The sequence below is a fragment of the Aulonocara stuartgranti genome, assembly GCF_965226115.1.
Source record: "Aulonocara stuartgranti genome assembly, chromosome: 23".
Classification (NCBI taxonomy): domain Eukaryota; kingdom Metazoa; phylum Chordata; class Actinopteri; order Cichliformes; family Cichlidae; genus Aulonocara; species Aulonocara stuartgranti.
Window position 1 is genome coordinate 22,223,284 of NC_138958.1, and position 21,814 is coordinate 22,245,097.

The 21,814-nt window shown below is 39.5% G+C and overlaps 1 protein-coding gene across 3 annotated transcripts in view; it reads right to left on the reverse strand.

The window, feature by feature from the left end:
• Window positions 1-20,893, reverse strand: part of dusp27 (dual specificity phosphatase 27) — a 29,627-nt gene extending 8,734 nt beyond the window's left edge. The window contains exons 1-5 of one of the 3 annotated variants that reach the window (XM_082525648.1): window positions 20,857-20,893; window positions 18,458-18,625; window positions 15,317-15,435; window positions 10,664-10,895; window positions 9,639-9,856 (exon numbers count right to left, since the gene is read on the reverse strand). In XM_082525648.1, the coding sequence (XP_082381774.1) occupies window positions 9,639-9,856; window positions 10,664-10,895; window positions 15,317-15,435; window positions 18,458-18,579 (691 nt within the window). In that variant the 5' untranslated portion in view covers window positions 18,580-18,625; window positions 20,857-20,893. Of the gene's footprint in view, window positions 1-9,638; window positions 9,857-10,663; window positions 10,896-15,316; window positions 15,436-18,457; window positions 18,629-19,490; window positions 19,534-20,856 lie in introns of those variants that run through there. The other 2 variants (XM_082525647.1, XM_082525649.1) reach the window with 2 other exon arrangements.
• Between the last annotated feature and the right edge of the window lie 921 nt (window positions 20,894-21,814).

Below are 21,814 nucleotides of genomic sequence, written 5' to 3' on the forward strand. Positions count from 1 at the left end.
AACAGCAGGGTGCAAGATGCTAGCAAGCAGGGCACATATGGAACTCCATAAGCAAGTGTCTGGCATAGTATACAGAAACATCAAATACGGAACAGGACTTCCAGGCCAAATACGGCCTGGAAGTCCTGTTCAAAATGGGAGATGCCCCCAAGGACGGTGGAGAATGACCAAGCTAAGATCCTGTGGGACTTTGAGATACAGATGGACAAAATGGTGGTGGCTAACCAACTGGACATAGTGGTGGTAGATAAACAGAAGAAGTATATTAATAGTATATTATATATAATCCTCCTCCTATGCTCACCACTTGTGGTCTGTCTGTCAAAACGTCCAGAATCCGGTTACGGGTCGGAGTCGGGATGCCAAGGTCTGTCTGCTTCTGTCAACTTGCCTGGGCGGATGGTGTTGAATGCAGAGCTGTAGTCCAGGAAGAGCATCCTGACATGCGTTCTGTTGCTTTCCAGGTGTTGCAGTGTGTGTTGCAGGGCTATTGCTGTTGCATCATCCACTGATTGATTGGCAGTGTTGGGACTAACGCGTTATTAAGTAACGCGTTACAGTAACTACGTTATTATTGTGGTAACGAGCACGGTAACTAGTTATTATGCCAAAATCAGGAACGCGTTAGTCGTTACTGGGATCTAGATAGGGTCGTTACTCGTTACTTCGTGTGGTGGCTATCGCGGAGCTTCCACAGATTCAGTAACATTAGCAAGTGGTGGAGGCCAGCAGGTGGATGAAGGAAAGGGGACGCAGAAGGAAAAGAGACCCGAGGCGGCCGCCGGTCCAAGTGTGAACTGAACTTCAGGTAAGAAGTTATGACCTGCAGTCTCTCTGGGTCAGATATAAACCAAGTTTAGGTGGAGTTTATTTTCGTTATTCTGACTTTTTCCATACTGCGTGCTAGCTAGCATGACGGAGTTTCTATACAGCTGGGTGGTGCTATGAAGTTAATGATGTTGAACTTTATTTTGTTCATAAGTTATTAGAGTTGCCAACCGTCCCGTCTGGTATTCAGAGAAAATATTACGCGTTTCTTATTAGGGCTGAACGATTATGGAAAATAATCTAATTGCGATTTTTTCCCCCAATATTGCGATGCGATATGCGATTATTTTTTAAGGTCTTTGTCTTCTGTATTATTAAACAAAGACAAGCAATACATCATATAGTATGGCCAATACTATATTACATTAATTTTAAACTGTTCTTTCCTGGAAGACAGACCTCTGTTATGATGACATGAGGTGATGCATGAATTGATGACTGACATTTTTATTTAACTTCTTCAATCACAACAGTATATTTGAACATACACAATAGTTTATTTTTAGCTTACAAACATCTGAGCATAAAGTGCTGACAAGGAACCCTGGTGTAAACATTAAAATGAAAGTCAGTACAATGTGCAGATTGCAGAAATATACATAAACAAAATCAGTGGCTTTACCACACTCAGTTTTTCGACATCTGTGAACTACTAGACAGTCATTAAATTAAAAAATAATATTAAATAAATAAAACTAATAAATAAAAAATACACACATCTTACTGACCTCTGCAGTCAGTAACATTACACATAAAGTGCAAACATAATAGCAATTGTATAAACACACACACAAACACGCCTTTAAAGTTTAAAGGCGTGAAATTGGACGGTCTAGTTCTGATTAGCGTCACCGCTGTCTCGGTGGAGTTTAATAAACTCGGCCGTCTACTTCTTGCTATCTAAAATATAACCAGACACTGGTGTAAATTCTCGACTGTTTCATACTTCTGTTTAATAAGTTTTCTGTTTGACGTTTAGTCAGCTGTGTGAAAACCAAGGAGGAACCCACCCGGGGGATTAATAAAGTTTTATTTTATCTAATTTAATAACTTTAATCTCAGTCTATGAATTCTGGGATATGGTAGGCCACGAAGGACACACCCGACCCATCCTTCAAATTCGGGGAAAAAGAGGACGCATTTGTCGGCTACATTCGGAGGAGTCTACGAATTTGAACAGCCTTCGGCGCGTCGCTGTGACGTAATCGGTCTACAAATGCGGCCTCAGGAGGATGCAGCCCATGAATTTGGACATGTCCAGAGTATAATCGCAGCCTTTGCGGTTAGAAAATTGCACTTGATCATGTCGCGATATTATCGCAAATGCGATATATCGTTCAGCCCTATTTCTTATTGAGGTGAAAAGGAACAGTTTGTCCCGTAATTCAGCTACAATGAAAAAGGCACAAAGCTGGAGTTATTCTGTGTTTACGCTGCACAGCTGCCTCTTCTTCTCTCATTCTCCCCCCTTCCTCTCCCGTTTCTACTTCAGTCATGAAAACTGATCAATGATCAGCTGATCGGCTCTCTTGTTTGTTTATTGCTCACTTTGCGCCGAAAGAGGAAACCAGCGGATGTCGCGCTAAACAACAGCAGCAGGTTTAAGCTTGATCAGCTGTTGTTAGAATTTATTTAATATTAATTTCTAGTATCAGCTGATGTTTGCTGGAGCCACAGCTGTAAAAAAAGCTGCTGGTCATGATATCGTTTGGTTATCTGGTGAGAGGGAAACATGAAGATGAAACCAGGAGATGTCCTTACTGGATCATCAGAGCTGTGATGGAGAAACAGGTTTACCTTTTAGGTGACATGAATGAGTTGAAGGGAAGTTATGAACTGTTTCTGAGAGACAAATAACACCAGGATCCTTTTTTAGGTAGCTGACAGCTGGTAACTGTGCAGGTGTGGATCTAGCAAAGTGTTGCCAGGGGGGCCAGGTAGGGCATTAACGAGGAAAGGGGGGCACAAAGAAATACTTTTCTTTCTTATTCTCATTTAAAATGTCTAGCTTTTAAAAAATAATTATCTGAATCTTACAACAAACAATTGATAGATTGATGCATATATACCATCAGAACAGTGTACATCACTGTCACAACAGTGTTTGTTTTCATTCAAAGGCTTTATGATTTTTCCTATAATGGTGGGCCGGTCTCTAGTCAAAATGCCCGGGCCAATTTTCTGTCCCAGTCCAGCTCTGTATGCAGCTCATCTGCAGTCTGGTGTTGCCTACATCTTCCTATTCAGAAGGCAGAATTTCCGAGTTCTGAGTACAATCGAAAGCACCACGACTGCAGTTTTTGTGTTGGATGTAAAAGGCGCACATGACTCTGTGACGTAGGCTAGAATCATGGCAGCAGTCAATGACGGTCCAGGCGTGGGATTTCTCTCGTGGAAATATGCACATTATCTTTTCCTTTCTATTGGTAGGTGGCACAGTGCACTTGTGGCAAGTAAGCAAGCTAGAAGACTGGCAAAGTTATGGAAGAAACACATTAACAAGAGAATTCTGAGTAAATCCAAAGTTACTTTCCCTAGTAACTAGTTACTTTGAAAGTAACGAGTAACTTGAAGTAACTGAGTTACTTTTGAGAGAAGTAACTAGTAATGTAACTAAGTTACTATTTTAAAGTAACTTACCCAACACTGTTGATTGGTGATGCAAACTGGAGGGGGTCTATAGTGTTAGGGAACATGTGGTTGATGTGTGTGAGAACCAATTTTTCTAGACACTTCATAATGACTGGTGTGAGTGCCACTGGCCTGATTTCATTGAGGGCGAATGTGTCCAGTCTTTTGGGAACTGGTATAATGATGGAGGATTTAAAAATATGTGTGACTACTGCCTGAGATAGTGACAGGTTGAAGATATCCATGTGCACACAAGCTAGTTGTTCCCCACCAGTGTTGGTCAAGTTACTTGAAAAAAGTAATCAGTAACTAATTACTGATTACTTCCCCCAAAAAGTAATCCCGTTACTTTACTGATTACTTATTTTCAAAAGTAATTAATTACTTAGTTACTTTTTAAAAACATGATTTACAACCTGAATAGGTGATAAAGTGATGGCTCTTTCAGCCCAATTCAACTTTTTCTGCATAATCCATCATACAAAATGTAATCAAATGAAAAAGTCTCCTTTTAAAACTTGTTTTATTAGTTTTAATCTTTTAACTTTATGCATGAAGCAAAAATTTAATTACATGCAACATTCTCTGACTGGAATAAATTTGTTTAACATTTAAACCTATTTTCCAGCACATAAACGAAATTGTTTTTTGGTGTTTTACACTCAGTCTTCTAAATAAATGCAAGTGAAACACAGCAGAAAATAAATAAAATCAAAGACTCAGCGGTCCTGTTGCTCTATTTTCACCTGTAAAGCAGGACTGGGGTAGGCGGAAGTTTGCCCTGGTGCAGGTGTGCTGCAGCGCTCAGTTCTCTGTGAGTTTCCCATTACGTCGTAGTGCACTCGGTGCTTGCTTGGAAGTTTAGGGGTTTTTTTCCGCTGTAAAAAGAAGTTTTCTTCCCACGCACAACAGACACTAATGTTTTTGTCACCTTTTATGGAATCAAACTCAAAGTAAGGTCAGTACTTCCACGCTTTAAACGCTGCACGCTCATATTCTCTCCCGCACTCGATATATTATCCATTGTTGATCTGCACACAGCTGTTGTCACGAACGTCACACTCGCTTACGTCATTGTCATGAGACATTCTCACAAAGAAATCACGGTTTTAGTAACGCAGCGTTCCTATGGGAAAGTAACGGTAATCTAATTACCATTTTTGCAATAGTAAAACTTCGTTACTTGAAAAAAGTAATCGGATTGCTCTCCGTTCCCCACAGGCCTTCAGTACTCTGGGAGGAAATTCATCGGGTCCCACAGCCTTGTGGGGGTTCACTTTTTTCAGAGCTTTCAGGACCTGTGTGTGTGTCACCTGGAGGATGGTCTTCGTGGGGTCACTGGGGGCCTTTGAGGGAGTCTGTGTGTTCAGCCTGTCAAACCTGGCATAGAAGGTGTTGAGGCTGTCTGGTAGGGTGGTGTCTCGGGGGTCTGTGGTTGTTGTAGTTCCCCTGTAGTTTCTGACGTCTTGAATTCCCTGCCACATACTGCGTGTGTTGTTGTTCAGGTAGTAGCCTTCAAGTTTTTCTGAGTGACCCCTCTTTGCTGCGCTGATGGACTTCTGCAGTTCATAGCGGGCGGCTCTCTTATACTCCACCTGATCTCCTGCCTTGAAGGTCTCCCTCCTCTGCCTGATTTTCTGTTTAATGTCTCCATTAAACCGGGGTTTTTGGTTGGGGAATCTACGCACAGTCCTGTTAAACACTAGTTTATGTAGTCGCTAACAGTCTCTGTGTATTCATGGATGTCGTTAGCTGTTCCTTTGAAGATGCTCCAGTCTGTAGCCTCTAAGCAGCCCTGCAGGCTGGCTTTTGTACCATCAGTCCAGGTGTTAATAGTACTAACTGTGACTGGGTTTTGTTGTAGATGGGTTTTAGCCAGATTGCTAGGTGATCAGACTTTCCAAAATTAGGTTTTGGTTCAGCTGAGAAGGTATTTCTGATGTTGCTGTAACAGTGATTCAGTATTTTATTTCCCCAGTTTGGTTACAAACTGATGCAGTTTAGGCATGTTTTCCCGGAGATTACAGTGATTAAAGTCTCCCAGAACAATTACAGCAGCGTTTGGGTGTTTATTTTCATGCTTGTTGATCATGTCGTGCAGCTCCTTCAGTGCAGCCTCCTCCTTAGCAGACGGGGGGATGTACACGACACTCACAATAATGCACTGCCGTTTTCTGGGCAAGTAAAATGGCCTTAACGTTAGAGTGAGAAATTCCACATTTTCAGAGTAGGATTTTGAAGTGATCTTACAGTCAGTACACAATGATTGCTCGACGAGGGCGGCCGTTCCTCCACCATGTATCTTGCCGCTGTCCGTAGTGCCTGCTCTGAAAATCGTGTAGCCCTCTGGTTTGCTTTATCGGGTGTCCTCTCCGCCAGCCAGGTTTCAAAGAAACACAGTATGGAGCACTCCTGAATTTCTTTTTGAATGGAAATCCAAGCTTGGAGTTCGTCCTTTTTATTTTCCAGAGACTGAAAGTTTGCAAGCAGTATTAGCCTTCCTTTGCTAATCATGCGCCAGAACCTTCAGTCAGCCATTCCCCATCTGCCATGCCTCCACTTCGGCTTGTTGTTCTCAGGAGAGTCCCCTGCCTCAGGCCAGCCTAGCATCAGGTCAGCATGGCGTGTTAGCTCTGGGTAGGATTCCAGCAGGTTTGGGTCAACAAGTCCAAAATTACTGTGCTCTCACAGTTTTCGCAAGAGACTAATAAGGAATAAGAAAGTAAAAAGTAACTTTACTCTGCGATGTTGCCCTCTGAGGAGGGCCATCTTACTCGGAAGATGCTCAAGAGCTCAAGAAGATGTGGTGGGTGAAGGTAACAGTGGTCCCAGTGGTAATCGGAGCACTAGGTGCAGTGACTCCCAAGCTAGGCGAGTGGCTCCAGGAGATCCCAGGAACAACATTGGAGATCTCTGTCCAGAAGAGCGCAGTCCTAGGAATAGCTAAGATACTGCGAAAGGCCCCCAAGCTCCCCATGCCTCTGGTAGAGGACCCAAGCCTGAAGGATAGACAGCCCACAGGGCTGTAATGGGAAATTTTTTTTTTAAATATATGGCAGCTATGCAAGTTTGCAATTCTGCTAATTTTCTTTTTTCACAATAAGCAAAACATCCCTCTCTACACCATTTGTGCTCCCCAACAGTTTACAATATTGACAACTGCAACTATAGCACAGCATTCATATCATGACTAAATACTGATGTACTCTTATGTGGTGCTCAGTCAATCCATTGAAAAACTATTAAAAATAATTAATTTAATCAGTTTAACAAAATTAAGAAAGAAATGTAAATATTTAAGCTTTTTAAAAATTATTATTAGTTTTAATTGATCTGAGCATTATGCTTGTAAACTGCTATAAATAAATACAAAAAACCGTTTGTTAATTAACAGCATCATGTTTTCTTAAATGTTTTGCTTGTTTTGACATTAAATGACTCTTAAATATCTTGACATGGAAGATTATTTGTTCGGGGTCTTTCTTCATCACTACAATGGTCTTCATAACATGAAACCTGGCAGAAGTTAATAAGGGGTAAAATATCTGATATATCTAATATCTAATATTATTTAATTTCCTTGCTCTGTAGGTAGGACAATAAGAAAGACAAAATCATTAATCAGTTAATAAAAATGTCCAAATTTGCTCCACAGTCTCCAGGGTGAAGACAAGATATTATTAAGATGCTCTTGCCATAGTCTTCCAGCAACATTTTAGGCTGTGTTAAGTAAGAAGCACAGTCAACAACACTGTGACTATGCCATTTCCTTCCAGGAATACTCTGTGTTCTCTGTCGGCACAAGAAATTCTTCTCAGAAACTGGGATGTTGAAAAGATCACTGATCAGATGTTTGGGATCTGTTAATGCGTCACTGTTGACCTCCACTCCAGGACAAGTATTGAAAAAGTGCTTTTAGCAAACCTTGGTAAAATAAGTGCATTGTGTATCATGTCTGTGAGCTAAATGATAAAATAAATGAATGATTAAAGGTCCGTGGGAACGAGAGATCACAAAATAAACACTCTATTGATGAAGACAGACACAAAGCCACTGCCAAAGTTTCTGTTTCCTACGTCATAAACTGAAGTTCGGAGAGAAAAATAATGTTGAGGGTGATGCCTTCAGTTCAACAGATATATATCATGTGGACAAAAACAGAAAAGCCTATTGGGAAAGAGGCTCAATTTTAAGTAGACACTCAATAGATTGGTAGAAGATTGATAGATTATATATATATTCTTTTCAATTAAATTCTATTTTATTTATATAACAGCGACAGCGACCTCTAGGTGCTTTATATTGTAAAAAACTACAATAATTCAGAGAAAACCACAAGAATCATATGCTCCCCAATGAGAAAACATTTTGGCGACAGTCAGGAGGAAAAACTCCCTTTTAAAAGGAAGAAACCTCCAGCAGAACCAGACTCAGGGAGGGGCACCAGTTAGGAGAAGGAAGGACAAAGACAAGCAGTAAAGAGAGCCATTCTGGTAAACCTTTTAAATTTCTGCTAAACCACTTGGTAGAGGATATTTTGAGCCCCTATGTATTTCTGAAACATTTACAGGAAGTTAACCTATTTAAGCCACCTCTACAGCTTGGTTCTGATCTGTGGATGTCAATCTAGGTTATTCGCTGAGTTTTTCAGGTAGCTTCCTCACAGGAAGTTAGCAATGACTAAAGAATGCAAGAAATGTAGACTCTCTGTGAGGAAAATATCAACGTCAGATATATTTGTTTTGATATGGCTTTTATATAAGTGTCAGATGCTTTAGTGAACAGATTTAAGAAACATGATAACTTAAAAAAAAACAAACAACTTTTTTAAGGGTCAAATAATTTTCCAAAAATATACTCTGCCAAATGGTTGATTTGTTCCTTTAAAGTAAATTTTCGAGCTGAAGCTAACCCAACTGCAAAGGTCTGTTTGCAAAGAAATAAAACCTCTTATGATGATTTATTGGTGTTTATATCATAAATGTAATTGTACTACATGACATTCTTGCTAAAATACTTTCATAAGTATGAATATATAATCATTATAATGATAATGATTTATTTATGAGATAAAAAAAATCTTATGAACACTGATTTGTGGTCTTAAATCACCAATAAGTGATCATCTTAAACTTGGTGAAAAAAAAATGAGACTCTTTAAACATACTCTGGTTCTTTTTGTTTAACAAATAATAGATGGACTCCAAAACTTTGTATTTTTTCCACTATTCATTCATGCCTACAGTCGACATATAGGAGATACTGATCTTTCTAGCATGCTGGCGCAAGACCTCAAACCCTATGCTATGTACCCCAACACTGTTTGGATTTATCTTTAACCTATGCATCTCAGAAAGGGGGTTAGATTGGGCTGTTTATAAGACAGATTGTTCCCTATTGAACAAGAAACAAATATCTCATAAAAGGTTTTCCCCCAAGTTGCCATGCCAGCTTCTAAGGCTGAGCAACCATAATTCTGCTCCCAACCACACATTGTTTCAGAAGGAGTTGTAGCTACCAAGGTCCTCACAACCACTACCACATTTGGGAACAGACATCTGTCACTTCAGTGTGTTACTGCCCCTCTCCAAGGGCTTTGTAAATCCCAGAAATACAATATGTCCTTTGACTTGAATCCACACACAACCAAATACCACCAGAAATAAAGGGGATTTAATTTCTTATCTAATTTCTAATTTCTCTAGTCAATGAATTTTGTCATGATTCAAATCTGGTCAGTTTTGTGAACCATGCAGTTTTTGTTTTATTCTCAGTTCTGTTTGTTCTGCTTGGTCTCTTATTTTCCTCTGGAGACAATTTTATGTATGGATGTTGCTATGGATTGCTTGTTTTCTTTGTTGTTATTCTTCTCATTCATGAAAAAATAGAAACAGACTTTCCAACTATGAAAAGGCATCACCCCTGTGGGTTTCCAGTTGTGCTAACATCACCAGTCAGCCTTTTAACATGATTTACTCAGTGTGGTTTTTTGGCAAGAGGCGTGAATAAACAAAAATAATAGAAGGGAGAGATGCATACCAAATTCTCCTCTGTGTATTATTTACTTCTAATTTGTCAATAAATCTTACCAGCGGAGTTGATTAGTGTTCAGTGATGTACTCTGAACTCTTCACCACAACAGCAAACACAGATTTCAGAGGAGATGAACCAAATCCTACCTTTGTGCGTCAGCAGAGCATCGTCCAAGAATTCGGCGGTGGGTCTAAAGTGCACCGAGATGTCAGCATCAGGGAAGTCGTCTACTTCAATGCCCATGTACTTAATGTTCATGCCGGCGTAAAACGACTCGTTGGTGTAGACTCCTGTACCGTGAGCTGTGTTCAGGATGTGTGTGATGCCTATTCGCTTCAGACGGGCCTTATTCACTGCAACAGACCTGGGGGGGGGGGGGATCTGTCTTACTGTGTGTAAAATGACCCATCCAAACGTTCAAGCAAACAGCTTTACTAAAAAGCCTCTGCAGAAAATGAAACCTGAGGAACATCACACTCTGGAGAAGAGCAGGGAAATAAACTTTGGAATCAGCCATCTATCACCCTGTTCTGGAGCTTTCAACCACATCACACAATATTCATCAGCTACCAAGGTTGTTTCAGTTAACACGGAACATTTATCTGAGCACTTTTTGGATTTTTAATAGACCAAAAAAAATGGTTGGATAAATTCACCAATAAAGACAGCTTGATTTACACAAAACCTCTGGAACAAGCTGTCAAGTAGACGAGTTAGGACTGTTTGTGCAGATTACTTGTTTATCGCAGACAGATCAGAAAATGGGATTTATAAAATCAATTAGAAGAGGAAAGTCTGTTTCAAGTGAATGATGAGGTGGAATTTGTCTCATATTTGGAAGGATTTCTCTAGCTATTCATTTCCAGCTATCCACTATAAGATTAAAGAAAGGAAATTATGAGAATTTTTATACATTTTTGAATCTTGTGCCATTTCGTCTGATGGGTACTTGCCATGAAAGCAAGAAAATTTGCAAAACCATTCAAAATCCATAAAAATGTAACAGAACTTTCTGTGAACCCTTACTGAAATCTGAAGTTGAACTGAAGTTCATCTTCTAGCACAGATTTGTCTTCTAAAATATCTGTGCCTATGGTCTGGAACTAAGAATAATCCTCTATGATGACTTGTGGAAAAATAATTTAAACAAAACGAGAATGCACCGACTCACTTTTCGGCAATGAAGATGTTGGGCCACACCTCATCCACGGGATTGATGGGAGCCTCTAGGCGGTCCTGCACCATGGCTCTCTGGATGTCCAGCACACAGGGTGTGTTGTAGGGGCTGCGGTCATCGATCATGTCCCTGACACGGTTGTAGAGATCTTCCACCATCAGCTGCTCAGCGGTTTCCAACATGGACTCTGGGATGGACTCAGACCGCACGCCTCGATGTGGCAACTCTGAGGAGGTAAGATAGTAATAAATATGATGGATTCTTGATTGATTTCGTTGTATTATATTAAGAAATTAATGTAAGAAGTCTGTGTGACACAGAAGACAGGATGAGGAGGTTGCGAGATGAACATCTTCAGGTATGCTACAGAACAAATCCACGTATTTAGGATCAAAAATTTTGAGTGTAAAATTACTCCAACTGTTATGTTTGGTAATTTGTTTTGCGTCTTCCTTGATTGTCTCTGTTGCTACTTCCGACCTTATTTTGGTAATTTGCCTTTGGTTGTTTTATTTCCTGCAGTTTAGTTCTCTTTACTTTCTTTTATATTTCTGCTCTGCTGCATGTGATTTCTCTGATGGTTTCTTGTACTACGTTTTTCCCCCATGCCCCTGTTGGCTGCTCTTATTTCTTAGATTCATGTTTAGTTTGGAGTATTTGAACCTTCCTGGAATTTATCCTTTTATGGTTTATTGTGAAGATGAATCAGCTTAGGATTAAGAAGCTTTTGTTCAGAGCTCCTGCGTTTAGCCCCACTCCCCTGTGAAATCATAACAGCTATGCCACTCCTAAAGGACATACAGGGGTTTAATGTGTGCGCAGCTTCAAAAGAAGCATGCCATTAATGCAGAAACAGGTCACTGCAGCTGTCCTCATCAGCGGTCATCTTCCTCCCTGCAGATGAAACCCGTTTTGATCATTAGGCTGCCTTTAATGCAGTCCAACTTAAGAGGAGAAATTTGATGAAGCCACGAATCTGTCATGCATCACATTAAGCTAATTTCCTCATTCCAGTGGATTGCATCTCCATGTAACAAGATGAAGGAGCAAAACGTGGATTGGCTGTGATTGAAGACTGTTGAGCCACATTAGTCTTCATTGCTTGACACACTGCATATGAATGAGGAGTGAAGAGCGACAGAGTCTGACCCCTGCGCAGTGCTCATCTGCCCTTGGATGACTTTTAAAAGTTCAGTACGGCTGGACAAAGAACAGAGAAATTCATCTGATTGTGGTTTATTATTAATCAGTTAGAATCCCCCCAGAGCTTTGCAAATACAAATCAAATTTCAGATTAAGGCTGGTGAGGAATCATGATATAAAAGCTGATTTTATTTTATTTCTTTATTTAGCCTGTAAACAGGCATCTGATGTCTGCTCTGTACTTTTCATCAATAGTTTATGATATATTTATATTTTTTGCCATTTTTGTTTATTTGTTATTAAGTGAAGGAAGCTTCTGTGTGAATTCACTTCAATTCAATTCAATTTTATTTATATAGCGCCAAAGCACAACAAAAGTCGCCTCAAGGCGCTAGATAGAGAGAAAAACCCAACAATCATATGACCCCCTATGAGCAAGCACTTTGGCGACAGTGGGAAGGAAAAACTCCCTTTTAACAGGAAGAAACCTCCAGCAGATCCAGGCTCAGGGAGGGGCGGCCATCTGCTGTGACCGGTTGGGGTGAGAGAAGGAAGACAAGATAAAAGACATGCTGTGGAAGAGAGACAGAGGTTAATAACAGATATGATTCAATGCAGAGAGGTCTGTTAATACATAGTGAGTGAGAAAGGTGACTGGAAAGGAAAAACTCAATGCATCATGGGAATCCCCCGGCAGCCTACATCTATTGCAGCATAACTAAGGGAGGATTCAGGGTCACCTGGTCCAGCCCTAACTATATGCTTTAGCAAAAAGGAAAGTTTTAAGCCTAATCTTGAAAGTAGAGATAGTGTCTGTCTCCCGAATCCAAACTGGAAGCTGGTTCCACAGAAGAGGGGCCTGAAAACTGAAGGCTCTGCCTCCCATTCTACTTTTAAATACTCTAGGAACAACAAGTAGGCCTGCAGAGCGAGAGCGAAGTGCTCTAATAGGGTGATATGGTACTACAAGGTCATTAAGATAAGATGGGGCCTGATTATTTAAGACCTTGTATGTGAGGAGCAGGATTTTGAATTCAATTCTGGATTTAACAGGAAGCCAATGAAGGGAAGCCAAAACAGGAGAAATATGCTCTCTCTTTCTAGTCCCTGTCAGGACTCTTGCTGCAGCATTTTGGATTAGCTGAAGGCTTTTCAGTGAGTATTTTGGACATCCTGATAATAATGAATTACAGTAGTCCAGCCTGGAAGTAATAAATGCATGAACTAGTTTTTCAGCGTCACTCTGAGACAGGATATTTCTAATTTTAGAGATGTTGCGCAAATGGAAGAACGCAGTCTTACATATTTGTTTAATATGTGCATTGAAGGACATGTCCTGGTCAAAAATGACTCCAAGGTTCCTCACAGCATTACTGGAGGCCAAGGTAATGCCATCCAGAGTAAGAATCTGGTTAGATACCATATTTCTAGGCTTTTCATGGCCGAGTACAATAACCTCAGTTTTATCTGAATTAAGAAGCAGAAAGTTAGCGGCCATCCAGGTCTTTATGTCTTTAAGACATTCCTGCAGTTTAACTAATTGGTGTGTGTCATCTGGCTTCATGGACAGATAGAGCTGGGTGTCAACTGCATTGCAGTGAAATTTTATGCTATGTCTTCTAATGATGCTGCCTAGGGGAAGCATGTATAATGTAAACAGAATTGGTCCTAGCACTGAACCCTGTGGAACTCCATAATTAACCTCAGGGTGTGAAGAGGACTCTCCATTTACATGAACAAATTGGAGTCTATTAGATAGATATGATACAAACCAAGGTTATTATCGTTAACGAAAACTAACGAAATAACGAAAACTAGAAGTGAAAAAACATTTTCGTTAACGGAAATAAAAATAAAAACAAAAAAAGGAAAACTAACTAAAACTGTAATGAGTGTTCACAAAACTAACTAAAATTAACTGAATTTATAGCAAAAATGTGTTTAGTTTTCGTAGATGTGTGTGTGTCATACAATAGTCAAGGGTGAAAATGAAGTTTAGTTTCCAGATTTTTTTCTTGCTGTGTCTCAATATGCCAGCAGGTGGCAGTACGTTAGTCGAGTCGTCTGTGTTGCTGCTCCGTCCACGCGTAATCATGTCAGGAAAAGTCGGGAGAAAGCACCAGAGTCCAATTTGGGATTACTTTGAATATGACTGTGTTTTGGATAAAGCAAGTGTCTTGTAGTGGAAAGAGACAAATTATGAGGGACATTTCTAAAGGGGAAAAAAATCCCACAAACCTTAAAGTGCACTTGAAAAGCTCACACAAGAAGGCTAACCTAGCTTACCTTGAGAAGGGAGCACACTCAAACCTCATCCCCAGAAAACAGAAGCTAACCCCAGGCAGGGCAGCGTGATGCATCCCGAGACAACAGGACGGGGATATCTACATAACTGTGTGAGTCAATTGCCTTCAAAAGGTTTATCAATTCACTTGAACCAAAATTACGAACACCCGGTGCTGCAAGAGTTAATAGTCTCATTGGGGCCAAGATATAAATTTTATATTTGCCTGGTATCAATGGTTGTTCATCTGCCCTAATTTATTTATTTATTTATTTAAAGAACCCATTGGTGGGAATGTGAGTTGTCTGTCTCTGCGTGTTAGCCCTGCGACAGACAGGCGACCTGTCCAGAGTGCAGGGTATGGTAGCTGGAATAGCAACATACCCAAGGATAAGCAGAAGAGAATGACTGATATGATGAAACTGGGATTTTGTTACACTTAATTATTGCAAACACAACTAAAACTATAACTGAAACTAATCAAAACTAAACTGAAACTAAGGATTTTCAAAAAAATAAAAACTAAACTAAACTAGCAAACAATTGGTAAAAACTAATTAAAACTGATATAAAATTGAAAATCTGAAGTCAAAACTAAATAAAAATAAAAACTAATGAAAATTGCAAAACTATTAAAACCCTGATACAAACCACTGCAGTGCAGTACCTGTAATACCTACAGCATGTTCTAATCGCTCTAATAGGATATTATGGTCGACAGTATCGAATGTTGCACTAAGGTCTAGCAGGACAAGCACAGAGATGAGTCCACTGTCAGAGGCCATAAGAAGATCATTTGTAACTAAAGCTGTTTCTGTGCTGTGCTGAGCTCTGAAACCTGACTGAAACTCTTCAAATAAACCATTCCTCTGCAGATGATCATTATTCTGCTGCGGATTACATTTTGGATTAAGTCTGATTATCCTGTTGGTCTTCTCTTTTTAAAAATAAATATCTGCACATCTGGATTCATTGGCCAGGTGTTTTACTCGTTCCAAGTGCATATAAAATCCACCCAGAAGCTCTGATATTTCTCTACTTGAGGGCTTTGTTAGGCCTGTTTACTTTATAAGTAAGTCTGATCTGGAGATCAGACTTACACATCATGCTGAAGCAAGGCAGCAGAAGTTTTCTAAGAAAATGTGATTAACAGCAGCTTGTTTAGAATCTCAATAAAATATGTAAAGGGCAGCTTGAGCCTCTTTCCTGTGTCGTCTCACCCTCGTTGATGATCTTCTTGGCAGCGATGGCTGATGAGAGGTGGATGGGCTCCATGAAGATGCTCTCAGCGTCAGACCCAGAGATCATGGAAAACCTGGACTCTGAGGTCATGGAGAAACTGGGAGGCACAGACAGAGAGGTTATTATTCATGAGCGCTGCGTGACTGAAAATAAGAGCCTAATGCGTCAGCTTGCACTGAAATGTTGATTGTGTTAAATGTAGTTAATGCATGAGTTTATAAAATGAGGCTGAGGCACCCTTCTGACTTTTGAATTCTTTGATGTCATTTCTGAATGAGAAAAGGTTCACTTGGTTTAATTAATCTAAATGGCTTTATAAAGTTTTCTCAGTCTGATCAAGAGCTCCTCCATCAACTACAGTGAGGTTGATTTAGACATTGTAGAAGTACTTCTTGAAGAATGCAACTTTTGTATTTTAAGGTTATGCTGAACTAAATAACTAAAGTGCGCCCCAGGGCAGCTGTGGCTACAATGTAGCTTGCTATCGCCAGTGTGTGAATGTGTGTGTGAATGGGTGAATGACTGAATGTAGTGTGAAGCGCTTTGGGGTCCTATGGACTAGAAAAGCGCTATACAAATGCAGGCCATTTACCATTTTACCATTTAAATGTATTTTCTGGAATCTAAAGAATGTGATAGAAATATGTTAGCTGAGACAAGAAAAGAGCTCCAGTTCACCCATCAAGGTTGCAGAACAGTGACACAATCTTCAACATCTATTATTCACAGCCATGATCAGAAGCTCACATGGACTTATGAATGTGGTGGTGATTTTGATATTTTAATTGTTTATTTTAACAATTGTACAGCATACATATTTATGACTTTAAAACTCGGGTGCAGAAGTTTGAATTTATTTATTATTTATTTATTTCTGTAATCCACATAGTCAAAAGTATATAAACAGACTGAAATATAAACAGACATTTACATCTTTTAATGTAGAGCTAAAGATTCTGCATTGTCTTTTTACTTTACAAGGCCAAGGCCCATTAACCTCATTGATTAGCCTCTGCTGCTGGGTTTATCTTTGCCAGCATGAAATTTTTAAGATTGGGCTTAAAACTTTCCATTTTGACAAAGCTTATAAATGTAGTTAGGGCTGAAGACTGGTCGAACATACAGTGAGAATTATGGCAGAGGCTTTTTACCCTGTGTGGATAAGAGAAAATCCAAAATAAACTGAAACTAGTCCACCCAGTTTTTGTTTTTGAATTCTTGCACATTTCATTTACACCAAAATGTAGAAAAACTAAAAAAGGATATAAGCGTTGTGTAATTCCATTACAGTCCCATAAGAGCTAAGCAGGAGCTTGGAAACCAGACCTCTAGAGGAATGTGAGACACTTCAAAGAGGTGCTTTATTTTAACTGCAGGTGGATTGAGCTAAAGTGATGAACAAGGAGTTGGAGGCGACGTATACAGAGGACCTTCCTGCTGCAAATGTCAGAAGTACATTTACTTTAAAATACAATCAAAAGAAAAAACTGAAATCAGACATGAAAATTTGGTTTGACTTTCACAAGTTTTAAATCTACTGCAGCATTCATGAGAGATGTTCTATGTAGCACCACCTTCCGTGTAAAAACTGTAGTTTACAACTGATTTTACACCCTCACACTGGGGGTATAACAGCTATCCAAACCACAGTTATTCACTGAAACCACAGCTGCGTTCATACTTTGTTTTTTCTTTACAGAGGATGAAAAAACACAAGTTTCATCACTTATGAACAAAAATAAACTCTACTATTCTGATTTATTTCTAATTTGCTTTTCAGTTTAATCGGGGCTCCACATATCACAGCACAAAAAGGTGGAATTAAAATACAGTACTGCCAAATCTTCATTTCACTTTGTGGTCTCAGTTTTATAGTATTTTTTTTAGCGGGATTCAATGTGAAACAGAAGGTTTTTCACATCAAAGTGGGCTTAACGTCCTTAATTTTCATGCACAAATTACATTAAATAATTTAAGGCACACATATTTTATTGTATATGTAACTTCTTCAATTTAAGCCATTAACCATGGCTCCAAGCTGTTTGTACGAGAAGGAAACACGCATTAAAAAGAGATTTGTAAAACAGGAAACAAGCTAAATATGGCATACATATTTATAGCTCTTATTTTTTCATGTGTAATGAATTACTTAAGACATCTTTGGACCATGGTGAGAATCTCCCGTTCCACCACATCTCAAAAGTGCTCTGTTGGATCGAGATCTGAATGTCATGGCAGAAATCAGTGTCATCAGACCAGGCAACATTTTTCCAGTCCTCTGTGGTTCACAGTGTGGTCTCCTGCTGCTGTAGTCGATCTGCTTCAAGGTTCGACATGTTGTGCATTCAGAAATTCTCCTCCACATATCTTGGTGGTAACAAGTGGTTATCTAAGTTATGGTTGCTTTCCTATCAGCTCAAAGCAGTTTGATCATTCTCTTCGGACTTCTGACATCAACAAGGCATTTTTGCTCTGTCTGAAAAACCCCTGAGATAGTTATGTAGAAAAATCCCAGTAAATCAGCAGTGCTATTTTCAAAATCACTTAATTCCTCTCCTCCCTCATGCTCATTCTGATGCTCAGTTTGAAGTTCAGCATGTCGTCTTGAGCGTGGCTGCACGGAGTTACACTTGTGGGGTTGGCTGATCAGATATTTGTGTTAATAAGCAAATCTGCAGGTCACATTAGACAGCCGCTCCTCTCTGAGGAGAAAAGGGAATTTTTCCTTCCCACAGTCCAATGATTGCTAGGGGTTCATATGATTGTTGGGGTTTTCTCTCTATGTATTATTGTAGTTCACCTTACAGCGACTTGAAGCAACTGTTGTTGTGATTTGGTGCTGTATAAATATAATGGAATGGAATTGAATTAAACAGGTGTACCTAATAACGTGTCAAAGAAGTGTAAATGCATTTAAATGGGGTAAAGCGAACATTTTACAGGGAAACTACACAGTAATAGTTTTGCAGTGATACAAAACCTGTGAAAATGGAAGATTTGATTTAAATTTTGAACACTGAAGCAGGAATTGTGCAGTGTTTTCATGTTTGACAGAATCTGTTAATTTCCCAGTCAGTAAACCTGAGTCTGGTGTTCTGTGTTTAAAACTTGGCTCTTACTTTGGGGAGGGACAGCGAAGGTAATGAGATTGGACTCCACGGACGCTCTTCTCCTCCTCTTCTTCCTTTCCATCAGGCACCATCTGATCACCTCGCTCTCCATGTTCATTGGCCGACGCCATGGCAACCAATATGCCTCCTTCCCTTGCCTCTGATGAACCTGGATCCCTACTGACAGAAGAAAATAAATAATTGTGCTGTTTTTCTCTTTAGAGACATCAACAAAATAAAAGCATACTTCATCCTCACTGACTCTCAACTTTTTTCCTGTAACTTGTGCGATGTTTTCACTATTTTATAGATCAATTTAAATAAATGAATAACACGTACATGAGTACTCTCTAAAACGTCTTGACAAAAGTGTGACACCAGACATTTAATATGATGCTAAGTCTATATTTTTGTCAACAGTTCAGCATTGTCATCTGAGTTAATGCCAAAGTTTAATGGAAAAAAAACAAACAAAACAGAAACATGATTTTTTTAAAAGATCAAAATTTGTAACTTATTTTCTTAATAAATTTCAACTTTAATTAACATTAAATTAGACTATATTTGGTCAAAATTAAGCTAAATTATTATAAAGATATTGTTCTATCACAATAATTTGATTGCACGTAAAATATCACAAAAAGGACAAAAAAATTTTTTGCACTGTACTAAAGTGACTGTACTAATGAAGTTGCATGAATTTGTGAGCAGTATTTCACTGTTTAATAATCTTTAACTTAAGTTTATTGATGGACAAAACAACAGCACAAAGAAAAGGACACTGAAAATAAATATTTCCTCAATCATGCACTATAAAAAATATGACCTGTCATGTCTATTTTAATTAAACCGTATCGCAGATTTAAACTACAGAAGTAGACCCACAGTCCTTTAGGAACAGACACATTTTAATTCCAGGTCTACAAAAAACAAACACACACAAAAAAACCCAGAACATGAAATGCAGAAAGCCGTGTTAGTTCCAGTTCTCAAATAGTTGATGGACATATGCATATTTGGTGCTGCTGTCCCTCATTCTCACTGCTTGCATGTCTGGATGCGGTTGAATTTGGGAGCACCAGTTTACAGGAGTCTTCAGGCCTGGCAGGTGTGCCCTGCAAGGTGGCTGGCCACACCTGAGGAAATGACCACACACACACCTGCAGCTGATCAAGGCTCGTCGGAGGAGCTACTTAGGAGTGTGGCGGAGCTCTCTCCGACGCTGGATTGTTGTGTGACTACCCATCAGTGTTTTCAACATATTAGTGAGTGTAAGCCAGCCACAGTTTGAACGTGTCTAAAGTCTGCCTCTGTTATTTCTCACGGGGAACGTGGAAACGAGAGGGCAGCAAGCACGGGGTGCGTGGACACTTGGAAGTGAGGACACAGAGCACAGACACTGGGAGGAAGACACGGCACGGGAGTCTGGGGTGCACAGGGATTTATTTTTGTGTGATTATTTACTTCACTGTAAATAAATGTATTGATTTCATTGAAGAGTCCTGCATTTGTGGTCCCATTTTTCCCCGTTCCCACAGTTTGCCAGTGCTAACCATGACAGTTTTGATGTGTTAACTAATTATAGAGAAAAGTAAAAAATCACAGTGGTCATTATGTGTTCAGACACACTCCTCTCCCCTACATTAGCTACATGAAGTTATATCTACAAATCGGTATCTGTGCAGTTATTGGCAGTATTGACAATATTGGATCAACATCAAAATATACAGCATTGCACAGTACTAGTCTACATGATACTTGGTTTTAATACTTGCATAAACACTGACTGGCTCTAAGTGGAATTGATGGTGTTAAACAGAAAAGGAAAACTCAGATTTCTAATTGCCCTGCTCTCATTAAGCTCAACATATGTAGCTTGAGTTTATGTCAGTGACAGTGATTAATAATCAGCCTGAGGGGAGGTCAGATTAAGATTTAAGAAGTCTGATTCTTTCTTCTTGTTTTTCTCTCAGCTGTGATTACAGCTGAAATAAGTCAAAACACCAAATATTCTTTCAGTTATATTGATCGACAGTCAGTAAGGGTCAACAACAGGCAGCCATGACTAAGATACTAAGCAATCAGACAGAGCCTCATGTTGCTATAAGTGTGTGTGTGTGTGTGTGTGTGTGTGTGTGTGTGTGTGTGTGTGTGTGTGTGTGTGTGTGTGAGCTGAGGCCTTCCAGCAAGTCTATTTTTAAGGCGGTGACAGCTGCCTCAGCCTGCAGGCCTCACAGCAGTGTTGAGACCTAACAGCTCTGAGCCTTAAACAGCAGCAGAGGAAGAGCTGCTCTCAGATCAGATCAGATGTGTGAAAATTCAGAAATAATAAACAGGACTTCAGCTGCATAGAAAACATCTCCTACCTGTGTCAGTGTGTGTGTCTGAGAGTGAGTGTGTTTTCCTACCTCTGTCTGAAAGGTGCTCCTCTGAAGCCGACTCCGACCGCTCTGACACAGCCTCCTAAAGTTAGACCCTCTCACCTCCCCCCACCCTGGACCGCCTGGCCAGTGGAGGCCCTGACACCTGACACCAGAGCTGTGGAGTAACTGAGTACTCTTACTCGAGTACAGTTCAGTTAACCTTTACTTAAACAGGCCTCATTAAAAGACACAACCAAACCGAGATGGAGAGACACACACTGATAAAAATGCAAATTAAATGCAAATTAAGGAAATGTTTATTGAATAACATGCATTGCAGGAGGATTCAGCTTTCTCTAATTTCACTGAGATTTACATCCACAACATGATTATGTCTCCTTCCCTCCTACTACGTTTCCTCCCTTGTCTTTTTTCACATACTTCTTCTTTCTTCCTTGATTCCTTTGGTTTCTTTTCTCAGTCCTTTTCTCTCCTCTTCTTTTCCACCTTTGTTTCTTTACTTCCTGTTCATTTCCTCCTACCTTTTAAACGGATCTGCCTCCCACTGCCTTTCTTCCTGCATTTCCTTCCTTTTCTTTAGTTTATTCCCTACCAACAAAAATTTGGTTGGGGTATTGTCGTGGTAATTTCATCTATCTCGGTCTATTACTTCTGCATTACATTTAAAATTTGGTGTTCTTAATACCTAGCAATGTTGATTCTTGTAAAATAAGGAGATAAGGTCAGCAAGCCCACTATCATATTAAATCCTTCTTAAAAACACATTTTTTATAGGTGAATTATATGAGAGTTACTTCTATCTATCTACCTTTTCTGTGAAAAGATAGGTTACATCTGATAAGCGTATGTCTTATATGTAACAAAGTTACATTGTTGCATTAGAAAACTTTATCGCATTTATGTTGTAGATACATTGTACAGTACATTGTATTCATTTTCTTTAAAGTTACAATGTTGTTACATCATCAGCAATGCTGCAAGC